Source organism: Diadema antillarum, unplaced genomic scaffold (assembly GCF_040938485.1).
Source record: "Diadema antillarum isolate AM-2024a unplaced genomic scaffold, OU_Dant_1.0 seq00000951_RagTag, whole genome shotgun sequence".
NCBI classification, from domain to species: domain Eukaryota; kingdom Metazoa; phylum Echinodermata; class Echinoidea; order Diadematoida; family Diadematidae; genus Diadema; species Diadema antillarum.
The window spans coordinates 5,001-18,000 of record NW_027271799.1 but is presented as its reverse complement, the minus strand read 5'-3'; the positions used below and the strand labels follow the sequence as shown (position 1 = coordinate 18,000).

Genomic DNA, 13,000 nt, shown 5'->3' with positions numbered 1-13,000 from the left:
CGAAAAGTTCATCAATTGATAGGCTAGGGTAAATAATGTAATCTGCCATAAGTTTAGAAACTCAAAAGATGTCAATTATGGTGTTGACACCATAGATACATTTTGAAGTGAATCATTAAATTGATTTTTAAATGTAAACTTAGAGGAGGCATTTTGCTCTACTTAACTGTGGTAACAGACGATGAACTCGCGATCATCATTGATTGTGCATTTAAAAAAGCTATGTAAATGTGCTGAAATTTGTATCGTAAGGTAGATGATGTAAATAGCTCATGCAGTTGGAGCAGAACAAAAAGACTTTGGCTGTGAAGTGCTCAACAGCGCTGTGTGGTAAGATGTATAGTAATCGAAATTGATGCCTGTGACAATGAGACGTGTTAGCGTGAGGTATTCGAGGCCAATAATTTTTGACAATTTTTTGGAATATTTATGAAGAGTGGCACTTTGCAGGATATATAGTACTAGCGCCACTGACAATGAAATACATATTTGTGTGTTTATGGTGCATGGCAAACAAACATTTTTTACTTATTCTGACTAAACGTATCAGCCTACATCTAAACCTATCAGCTATATTGGTAATCTTCTGAGCCAATTTTCCTTTTCTCTAACACATATATCACAGCCCCAATGTGACACTGATATATTCGAAGACAAGCCTTGACGAGAATGGGGATTGTGATATTGCATGCACATGTATTGTAAACAGCATATGGAGTAATTAAGTTGAAGCAAAAGTTCACAAGCTTTCTGAGGATCAAGTAATGCGTGAGAGTACTAACGCAGGTGTGGTTACATGGGACCAGTGCGATAATTGTTCCTTTTTCAAGTTAGAGAAAGAGCATTACATTGTCATTGACAGTATTGTTGGCCTTACAGCAAAAGTTGTCATTCGAGTCACAAGTATGCTTATCATTAGAGTAGAGGTAATTCATGCAATGCTAGGCTTATTTGATTCCCAATGTTACACAAACTCTGTAATTGTGGCTTACAATTTCCTATCAAAAGCTGCAGATCAATTCACTGCAATTCCTGCTTCAATGCAAATTTTGCTGAAAAAAAAAACAACAACTAACAAACAAACAAATAACAATCAAAGTGCTTTTGTTAAGACCAGTATAATCCGTTTAGGGGAAAATTCATTCCATAAGTCACGTACAAAGTGCTTCATTGTCTATCTCTAATGATAGGCTTAGGAGAAGGGGGACTTGTGAAGGACCGATGTGCATAAATCCGGTGTCTTTTCAGCATCAACAGTGTGGCATAGAAACATGCGAAAAGGAATTGTTCCCATATTCATGTCTTCATGCCTAGAATGTATTCTCAAGGTTTTGTTTTTTTTTTTTCCCTTTCCTATACTGATGGTGACCAACTGACAATTTTTACACCCCTCAGCCCTCTTTGTGACCCCGCCCACTTTTTATTACCCCTTTGTACTCTTCCCCTTCCCCTTTTAACATTCACACACTCCTTTATAGTGTTCAGTGGTCCAACTCAAATGACAGATACATACCTCCCTGTTTCAGCTCTAGAGAATATAGTCAGTCTTCGTTGCAGCTGTTGTTTGTGAACTTGTCATTATTGATATTGCAATCCTCAAACGCCTTATTAACAACTGTCTATACAATCATCCAAAGAATGTTTGCCTATTTTGACACTTTTTTTTTTCATCATCAATGTACTGCACAGCCGTTTGTTTGTGTATTTGCTTGTTTTTAGGTGATTGAATTGTGATGCTAGGACAACCAAATGTAAATACCTAGTGTGACTTACTGTAAAGACTTTGAACGAGGGACCTGTGATTAAGAGAATTTAATTCAGTGATATAAGTATGTCCATAACACACATATTCTCAGTTACAATTAGTATCAATACTGCAATCAAGTACAGTGTTTAGCAACTGGACTCAAATGCGTATGTGGGAACAGAGAGATTATTTACAGAGTTCTGTTATTTTTGTACGACTTACAGCCAATGAAATATAGCTGTGATCTTGTTAAGTATCTTTATACACAAGTGAAATAACTCCAATAAGGCCGTGTTTTTATGACTAGCTCACCACATCATTCAAATTTTTCCAGAAGATGGGACCAAAATTTGACAAAAGTAATCTCAAGCAAATGTCAGGGAGTTACAGGCAGTTATGTTTCTACTAATACCTGGAAATCATGCACAAAAAGAACTTTTTGTATTGTTTTTCCATTATATGGAGATTACTTGAATGTACTGTTTTCTCCAATTTGGAAGACGAAAGAAAAGCAAGTATTTTTACCTCATTTTTTCTTTCCCCCTTTGCAATATACCCAAGACAGAGCATCTTTACTCTCTTCACTGGCACACTACTCATCTCTCATTGGAGTTTGAGAGGTGAAGCAAATGAAGAATGTGATGCAATAATTAGCATTTTATGTGAAAGCCTCAAGGAATGTAGGCTTTTTCATACCTACAGCTTTTTGTAATCGTATCAATTTCCGTGTTCACTTCTGTGATTGAGATCGAGTTAAGCACAAGATAAATCACATCTATTTTCTATAGCATGTCATGACCGAAACATTCAACCAATCTAGAAATGTTTCCCATCATTTATCTTATCTTTGCTGAAACAGTCACCAATGGGCTGCTCTATCTTCACTGTTTTAGTTTTGTATGTTTTTTTGCTTTGTTATAAAATAATGTAGGGATAATAAAAGCTCCTTTTATGTATTGTTGTGAATCAGCGTGGCAGTTGACTGGCATGAAGTGCTTGAAGCTACATTCTCAATGGCTGTCACGTGGGAATTCGATTCGATAGCTCTGCTTCTGAGTTGCACTTTAGATGAAGCATTATCAGTAGAAAGGTCTTTCACAGTAATACACTATGAACTAAACTTGTGCCACAAGCAATTCACTTTATAAGCAATAGAAATCGACAAGTCACTATTTCGTACTTTGTAATATCTAGGTATTATTTATATACTCTCAGAATGTATGTAGTGTTTTTTGTGATATCGACACGCATGTAATTTACAGTGTACTCTTTTTATTTTTGTCTTTTTCACTCTCTCGATTTGATTTATAATGAGAACGAGTTTTGATGATTATGTGGATAATGTGGCACCAATGTGTCGCCAGAGGGCGCTTTAGTGATTGATCGAGACATTGTAACAGCCGGCTTGTACCGAAAGGGTTCAAGGTAGCATCACGTTGCATTTTTCTTTTGTTTTTTGCATCACTTTTTTCATTTCTTCTTCCCCTCTGTTATGACTTCAAATGTAATTATCAAAATGTTGTCTTTTTTCATCAATAGTATAACTACAATCATTGTTTTCATTAAAAACTGTAAAAGCCAGCATGCTCTTAGTGCAACCTTTCGGCAAAACTAATAGGGGCTTTGAACGAATGGTGAGGTTCCAGCGACGCGACTTTACCCTCCCTTTCGGTACAAGCCTAACTGCCAGATGATGGTGTAGGTTTTAGGAAAAAAAACAACAACAACAAAGTGCAATTTTTTGTCTGTTTTGACTAGCCTTCTTGCCTGTCTGATGTTTTTAATGTCAGTTTGTCGGCTTGTTTGTCTGTCACCGTTTGTCGAGTGCCAGACCGAGTCAGTGCTTTGCACATTTCATCGTGGTCTCTCTGTCCCTCTATCCCTTCATATCTGAACAAGGTGTTTATGTCTTTTATTAACAGTGTATGATGAATCAACTCGCCACACTACAGGACGGGTATAAAAAAATTTTTTTTTTTTCCTCCGTCTCTGTTCGTGTGTGTTTTTATTTATCTTTTGATCTACAAACTCGTATTTAACTATATAGAAACTTTGAACTTTTGTAACGATTTAGACTTGAAATATCTGTAACTTTTTTTACCCAGATTTCATCGTCTTGTGCATATGAAATAGAAAATAAACTGAAGCTGTTGCTCTTTCCAAGTGAATGAAACTTGTGTTATGCATTCTCTGTTTAATATTATCCTTCTTATAGCTGAACTTGCTGTTAATATAATTGATGTGTAAGTCAAAAAGAAATTTTAAATTATGAATTATGCTTCATCAAAGCATATATATATATATATATGAACGTATTATATATATATATATATATATATATATATATATATATATATATATATATATATATATAATATTTATATAAACACATTTACATACATGTACATATAAAATCCTTTTTCTATCTGTATATAAAGATATCAATACATTACCAGCAGAGACCAATGATAATTCATTCGAAGATGAAGGCATGGAAAACAAAACAAATGAAACAACCAGTCTCCATGAAATTGTTTCTTCAATGATAAGAGTATGGGGAAATTTGAGAAGTATTAGATAAAGAAAATTGGGCAAAATTCGTATCAATGATTATTCTATAAATAATCATGACAGTGTTCTTTTCATACATGGCCCAAAGCCAATCTCTGCACAGTAAGTAGATAAGTAGTATGTAGACAATCATTACAGTGTCTCGGTACAGAAAGTAGAGTTAGCTGCAAAAGTCTGTTGTGTTGCCATTATCAGTTACGGTACTCTAAATTGTTCCATATACTTTGTTAATACATAATCTCTGAATTGAGAAAAAAAAGCAAACTTTCTTTTGTCCCCACGCTTATAGCAAACTTATCCAGTTTTCCCCTCGTTGTTTTGTAAATTATACCATTTACCTGCTTTTGTTCCTTCTTTCTTCATTTTTCTTGTTATTTCTTATCTTTCTACTTGTTTTGTTTCATGTCCCTTTTGTAAATATTTCTTTTCTATCCACATCATCTTGCTTACTAAAGTTGTTAAATATGTTTTATAGTTCATTTTAGAAATATTCAATCAGTTTAACTGTTGTTGAATATTATTGGTATTGATCATGACTCTTAATTCTAATCACTTTGCTTTTTTCTTGGTTCTCCTCGTCTTTCTTCTCCAGTTTTTTTTTTCCAGTACATTCCACTTTAGTTTATATGTTTGTTATTCTTATCTTAACTGACACATGTAATTCAAATGCATAATGTTGTACAGAAGGAAAAAAGATGAGTAAACTTATACTTGAAACTTTTAAATCCATCTTTACCAAAAAAAAAACTGCGTTTCAACACATTGCATAATTTCCTCATTTTTCTTTTATTTTGTTTATGATATTACACACATGTATAATATCAAATACCATGGCATATACATAAACATTCTTAACAGACGTATACAAACACAGAATACAGGAACACAATATCAACCGTAAACATGATGAAGGTTGCGGGTGTAAATGGACAAGAACAACCATATCATATCGTAATTCGATAATACAGAAATTTTCCCTGCGGTATCGCGGACCATCGTAGCACAAACAAGCGGTAGACGGTTAGAATACACAACTTCCATTTCATTAAAAAAAAAAATGTATCATTTCTTATATGTAGGCCTACTCGCACATTGGGTAAAGAATTCTTTTTCTTTATTGTTTTTTATTTTAGTTAAGTCATTTCGTATTCTACAATCGCCACAAAAATACTCATCAACATGGAGTAACGATTATCAATTTATTAAGACTATCAAGTAAATCAACATTTTTGTTTCATTTCGCAGTTTCACCTTTTTCATTTCATGTAAATTCCCATGCAGATTCAAGTAACGACGCTACATAATGTGCATGGAGTCATGGCGTCGTCATGTTTGTTGCTGGCTGATAACGCAACACTGCGCATGTCTCATACCACCAAGTCATACCCAGGGTGTGCTACGCTGTTGGCGTAAAGAACAGAAACCATAGTTTGCACGATCACGCCCTGGATCATGCTAACATCGACGATAGGCAAATGGCTCCTAGACGTTCACGCGGCCCCTCACTGAGACAGAACAAATACAATGCAAATGCATGTTGATTTGTTTTGATTTATGATACCTCCAACATCACTAATGTGACCAGATGAATGTCCATGCAAATACGTATCATGATATTCTGTAATACATTTGTAATCTTACTAACATGGCTAACAAAAGATATTGCATGGAAACATGCTAGTTACTGTCAGTCTAGGGGAAGATGCATTACAATGTCTTTTGTTAATCATGATAAGTTCTTTACCAGTGATTGAAAGCTGATGTCATTGACATAATTTTGGGTTGGAAGATTTCTTTGCCTGTGTATTCAAATATTCTAGAGAAAAATAGAAAAATTATCATTGAATAAAATTTAATGGCACATATTTAGATATTCTTTTGGACACATAAGTGATGATCAGGGTATTATAAATCATTTTGTGAAAAATCAACTTGCTTTTGCATAGGTCCTTTACAGTTAAAACCTTTGGGGGAAGGGGCGCCGCTAACACTGAAGAAACGCAACTATACGAAGCAGCCCTAGTCGATCGCGTGACGCGAAGTTGGTCGCCGCGCGCCTCTGTACATTCTTTGTGTATGTTCCGTTCAACTCGCGTGTGAAAGGTCAAAGATCGTACTGACCAATTACAGTACATTGTGCAACGCAAAAACTTTCAGCCAATCAGAGACGACTTATGACAGGAAGAACGGACGGTATTATACATTACTAACAAAGCTTATGGAATTATGGCATTGAGGTCGAACTGTTAACTTCAGTGCAAATTTTCCGATGTTTGAACATGTTACAAGTTTATTTCTGCCATTAGCGTCTCTCTGTAGCACCTGAGAATCGGTATGATACATAGAACGAATAGATAATCCTTTCTGTACTCCATTCGTGTAGAATGGTACTTCCTTTATTCACAGAATTCATACCTAGGTCAACACTACTGGCAAGAAAACTGAACCAAATGTAATTCTTATTACATACGACTGCACAAGTTGTGTTTTGGGGACGTTGATTCATTTATAAGAGATCTATATTACACCTGAGCAGTGTTCAACATGGTACGGCGAATGTAACAAAAGAAACATGTATCAATGGTGAATTCCCATTACTCTACTGAAGGTGTTCTATAAATAACGGGTGAACAAGGTTATAATCGGAAGTGTGTATACATTTACAACAACAATACTTGGTCAATGTTCGCACAACTTCGTCAGAGGTGTAAAAGGCCGTAAAGCCCTAGGAAAACCAGGGCCCCATTTCATAAAAAGATGTTAGGATAGCAACTTTTGCTGGAATGACAACTTCTAATAGCAACAGCCAATCAGGAAGCTGAATTCTTGTTATTACCATGACAATTACCACCATTCCAGCAAGAGTTGCCATGGTATCAACTTTTTTATGAAATGGGGGCCCTGGTGTTCAGTCAATGATTGAGAATTCCACCGTGATACAACACCATGATATCCCGATGTATTATGAGTTTCTCGTTGCTTATGATTGTATGACAGTATGAGAACAATCCGCATGATGCGTGTATATATGCGGCATGAGAACAATGACAGTTCACGATGAACTATTATGTAGATTTTTTAGAGTATCATCGTATACTGCAGTCATTTATGTTGTTGCATGAAAGTAATCGAGAGAATTTATCAGTGTCGAGCAAGGAATGATTGGAGTGGAGCATTGAACATTGACACAAGAAGACATTCAATGTCTATCGGAGTATTGGTAAAGAATGAGTTCCTCAGTCACCCAAACTCTGCGATATACCTGAAAAAATGCCAATATGACATAAACTTTTGTTCGATTAAAAACAAGCAAACAAACAAATGAACGACAGGATACGTTTGACGATAAAAGTTGATTTGTCAAGCGTCGCGACGAAGGTGGCAAAGAAATGCAAGTTACATGGTAAAAGCCGAATTTTACAATTAATGATTGATGCTTGAATCGCACTTCGTGTCCACATTAAACCAAAATCTACATTACAAATCTTGCCGAACTTGTCGAATCACAATAAAAGTATAGGATCTCCCTTTTAGCAGAGAGACCTCAGAACAATATGTGTCATCAGGTGACGGTTCGATGGTAAGATATCTGAAAAGTGGCCTGGCATTTTACCCGTGAGTTTACCCGCGATGTCTTTCATGCTACAGCGTCATCCGCGAGTTCTCGGGGAAATATCGGGTGAAATTTGCTAAGCATGAAAGGAGTGAGACTGATGATTCAGCGTTCACTGTGCTCGATGAGAAAACATCGTCTGAACATCTCCAACCACAAGGTAATCAAGAAAACTTCTTTCCAGTGCTGTTTGAAATGTCACCAAAAAGATCACATTCATCACGTGGTCATGTCAAGCACCAACATTACTCTTAATGGCAGAAGCTTCGACCCATTATACAGAACATACTTTTCATGCATGCAACAACCGTTACTCAAGGCAAGACGACAAATTCATTGATACTGCCACCACCAACTCATCCTCGATTTGATCAAAGGATAATTATGGTAATGATCTGATATTGGGCTCCTGAAAAAAAACAACACCCAAATATCAATGGAATCTCCCTTGGAAACGGCAAACACAATTTGCCTATACATAATGTTACCAATAGATAAATTGAAAAAGTTTCCACCCAGCCGATGTGTTTTGTCTCACCTTTCCTGCTTCTTAGCAATCTTGCTCAAAAACTCTTTTTCATATTTCAAATTTCCGTTGAACTCATTGGGTGCTTTCATTTTTGATGTTGTTACTACAGCTTCACAAAAACTTTCACATCACTCTGTATATCATTGAGTGTATCAAACTGGTAACTTTTTTCAGATTTGGTCTGTTGTGTCCTTTATAGCCATACAACTTCACCTTCCTGTTTTTTCATCGTTGCATTACTCACTGAAAGTTCATCCTCTCGCTCGTACAGACTAACAGTCATGGAGATTTCTCTTTCCTCGGCAGTACGCTTCGAACTACATTATCTTTGCTCTTCAATCTTTTTCTCTTTTCCATTCGTCTCTTCACGTCAGCATTATCCTTCCGCACCGTTTTGTTGTCGTTGTTGTCTTCTCACTCATTTTTCCCGCATTCTGTCACGCTTTCTGGCTGCTCAATATACTAGTAGATGTATGCAATGACGTACTCGCGTCACCGCCTTCGACATTGTATCTCTCGGAAAATGAGGGCGTCCTCTTTTTTGCCGAGGGTCATGAGGCCTTCCGATGGATTCGCGCAAATGTATTCTGGCGGGAAATTAGAAGAGCAAAATAAAATAGAGAAAGAGAGGGGGATTGGATTAAGCAAAAATGCGACGAAAGTTAAAGAAGTGTACACTTTGTGGCTCCAAAAGGTACTGGTAGTAAATATGTTTCATGTCAACTCACTTCACACATCAATGTATTATTTATCTCACATTGCATTTTTGTAATTAATTGTCTTATCATCTCTAGCCAAAACATGCACAAAAAGAAATGCAATGCCTGGAAATGAATGCTATGATTAAAATGATAAGACTGACATGCAAAAGAGTGTTCCATTAGGATACTAGTATGTGTGCTATACAAAAATGTCATTCATTTGAAATAATTGCAAAGTGTCTCTGAGTCGGTGACAAGAAACTCATACACGAATCGCAATGGCCGTTCATTTGTGAGAAATTAATTCACCAGTGGGTGGTTATACACTCACAAAAGTGATTAGTGGGGGCTCATGACGGTGACATGATATTTGCTCCTGCGATAGTTGCTTCGGTCTTATTTTCTCCAAGGACTTAAGGTTAGGGTTAGGGATTTGAAAGGGTTTTAGGTTTAGTTTTGTGTGATGATTAGGATTGGGGCTAGGGTTATATTTGTGGGTAGAATTTATGTTTGGCTTGTAGATATTTCATGGGAGCATTGTCGCAGGAGCAAATGAAGCCGCTGCCGCTGATTACAGACATTTACGACTCACTTGCATTGGTACAGCTCATAAGTGTACCTCCGCCGTCGCCCGCTGCTTGGTGCATGAAGAAGCGTCCGTCAGCCTGGCTAATGTCACGTGGTTTGCTTTTCAGCGGCTGAGAGATAGAGAATTGCAACAAGTTACACATGACTGTATACCTGGTAAACACAATGGGATACCGTAGCGTTCAAACAGTCTTGTAATGCATATGTATCTATCGAAATGGTACATTGTTGCGTCATTGCAAGCAAATAAACCCTAGTATAGATAAGTTACTCCTTTATCGAATTCACAGGATATATTTTTCAAATAAAGGTGCTCTGAATTACAAATACTATACCACTGCAGACTGTTCCTGAGCATAAATGCGATAGACCGATGACGGCTGATGATCACAGTAGTGTAAGCATGGTAAGGATGCCACAGAAATATTAAGAAATATGATGGGACCAACATTAAAAGAGAGCGTGTATGATAGAAGTTCCCATTAAGACCTTGATGTTTTGAGGTTAAAGAGTTCGGACGACGAAAAAAAAAAAAAGAAAGAAAGCTGACATTGACGTTGAAAAAAACAAACATGGAAATTGAATGATACTGACGTAGTACTCACATTTAAGTGCATCATAAGCATACAAACGTACGTGTCCATTGTTAATATTAATACACTACAATACAGATGAAAATTATGCCTTAAACGGTATAAGTAACACAAGCCCAGCAGCGAATTGTGTACGTTAACACCTCCCCCTCCTCCTCCCCCCCCCCCCCAAGAAAAGATGTTTACCATATTACACCAATGCGCAAAATAACGCATGAAATAACCTATTCACATGCAATTTCTCAGAAAGCTAACAAAATGAGATATACATTGATGGACATAATAACAAGGTGTACAAATAAGTATATCAGGAGAAACGTATAGATTAGCACATACACAATGTGACGTTCTCTCCACTAAGAAGGAGAGGGGGAAAAAACGAATATTCTTTGATTTCAGTTTCATAGCACATCGTGAAGAAATAAAAATCCACACACATAGTGTCTCTCTTGTGTTCCTGATACGCCTGTTCTGGATCATAGTAATTAATGTAATCAAACTAGGCTTTTTGTTTGATTGTTTGTTTGTTTGTTTGTTTGTTTGTTTGTTTGTTAGTTTGTTTTTTCTCATTTTGTATTCCAAATGGGATGTAACACAGAACGAAGATTCGCCCTCATAGACTACAAGAATCAGAAACAGGCGTCCTGCCAACAAGATTTTGAAGCAAATTTACCCCTTCACCCTCCTTAAAAAATTATATATACATGTATATATATATATATATATATATATATATATATATATATATATATATATATTACATCATATACATAAACTTGTGATAGATGGAATAGAAACTGATAAATACCATTAACACAAGTTCTCCGTCCCTGTTGACGGAGAGACAGTGATTGGACGAAAAGGTGATCATCATAGGAGACACGCCCTGTTTCTGGTCTGTTTTGCTCGTGCTGAAGAAATGAAGCTCGATAACATCTGATTGGATAAGGATGATAAGGAAGAAAATAATGAATGCGCTCAAATCATGGTAATAATGGTGATCAGAACACTCTAAGAATGCGATGTTAAATCAGCATTTTAAAAGTTGTCACTCCTCAAACCTCTTCTAAAAAGTGAAATTTTGCATGGATTATGTTGGATTACTATTTCTGAAATGGTAATCCAACATTTTGGGTGTTAGATTTAACTTAGCCATTTCCAGCCTCCAAATCTTATGACGCGTATTTTCTTTAGGTATTCACCCTCATCAACCTAATACTGAATTAATTCTTAACAAACTGGTATGGATTATTTTTCCTTTTTTTCAGATTTATGGTAGTATCGTTGCTATGACAATAATGGTGGGGATCGGGTTTGTCCACTTTATCTACAGTTGTGAGACCGCTAATGATGTAAAACAGTAATCTTAAAGGCCAAGCACTTGGAACTTCATCATTGATACCTCTAGGAAGTATCTGGATAGCTCATCGGCCAATCGCTTTGAAGCCACCGCGCCGCCATCTTTATACCACGCACATCATTTACCACGCACATCGTCCATACACTTGTGTATGGGGCTCACGACATCACGTGATCTTGGAGACAGTCTCTGCTGGAAAATGCATGCACGTCCGCCATCGAATGTGCCTGGTAATATGGCGGGCTTCAATTCAAGGTACGGCGTTACTACACGATGGGCTAATGAGATATCCAGGTACTTAATTCCTATAGGCCTACACTGCAAAAAGTCCGGTGTTAAATATGAATCACCGAGCTGGTGTTAAATTTCCGGTGCTCATTTGTGGTGTTCAAATTAAATTACGGGTGTCATTTCAAAATATGAAACTACTTTTTTTTTATAGATAGGTGACTAGTTACTATTCCTCTTGTTGATTTTGAACTTCAACAAGACGATCAAGAACTTTCCGATAAAGTACTTGATTAAAAAAAAAAAAGATGTGAACAAATGTACACCACAGTAACACCAGATGGTGTGGTCTCCTATAGACACTGGGCGGGTGTTTTACCATTTATATTAACACCAACAATATCAAATCAACACCATGCGGTGTCATCGTTGAATTGACACCAGCGCAGTGTAATATTACCTTCTACAGTGTCAAATTAACACCACGAAGTGCCAGGTGAACACTTTTCAACACCATCACAATATACTTTCTACACCTGTGGGTGTGGTCCTCTATTGGCACTTGATCGGTGTTAAATTCAACACCCATGGTGTTCAATCTAACACCGATGTTTTTGCAGTGTATACGGAGATGAGCGACTTACATCGACTCCAGTCACTCCTCTCTTCACTCTCCATCACGAAGGCCTCCGTTTCGTAGGACAGTCTCCCTCCTTCGTCCACGCCTATGCACTTCTTCAGACCTTCGGCTACGTAGTGCACCTTACGGGTTTCGTAATGGTTGACCTTTAGTCCCGATCCTTTACCTGCGTGTATGTGTTTCGGAGAACGTTCGAGAAACGTGACATTTTGTCTCTCAAGAAACTGACAATGGAATCTTCTAGAAGTTAAATGTAAGATTGAATTCCAAACGAAATCTCGGACCGCCAGATGGACAGGTAGACCAAGCTATGACTTCATGACATTAACAGTGATAGATATATCAATCACCTGATCTCATTTACCTTTTTTTTTGGTGGTGGTTTCTTTATTTCGAGCTATTGACAGAAGGCAAGTAAGTTCACATCAAC

At 37.0% G+C, this 13,000-nt stretch overlaps 1 protein-coding gene across 1 annotated transcript in view; it reads right to left on the bottom strand.

Moving 5' to 3' along the window:
- Positions 1–8,801: 8,801 nt before the first annotated feature.
- The window catches only part of LOC139741751 (uncharacterized), a gene marked incomplete at its 5' end in the record, with an annotated part of 5,666 nt that continues 1,467 nt past the window's right edge, over positions 8,802–13,000 (bottom strand). The window contains 4 exons of the mRNA XM_071652336.1: positions 8,802–9,047; positions 9,754–9,859; positions 11,151–11,278; positions 12,575–12,736. Coding sequence (XP_071508437.1) covers positions 8,953–9,047; positions 9,754–9,859; positions 11,151–11,278; positions 12,575–12,736 — 491 coding nt within the window. The remainder of the gene's footprint in view (positions 9,048–9,753; positions 9,860–11,150; positions 11,279–12,574; positions 12,737–13,000) is intronic.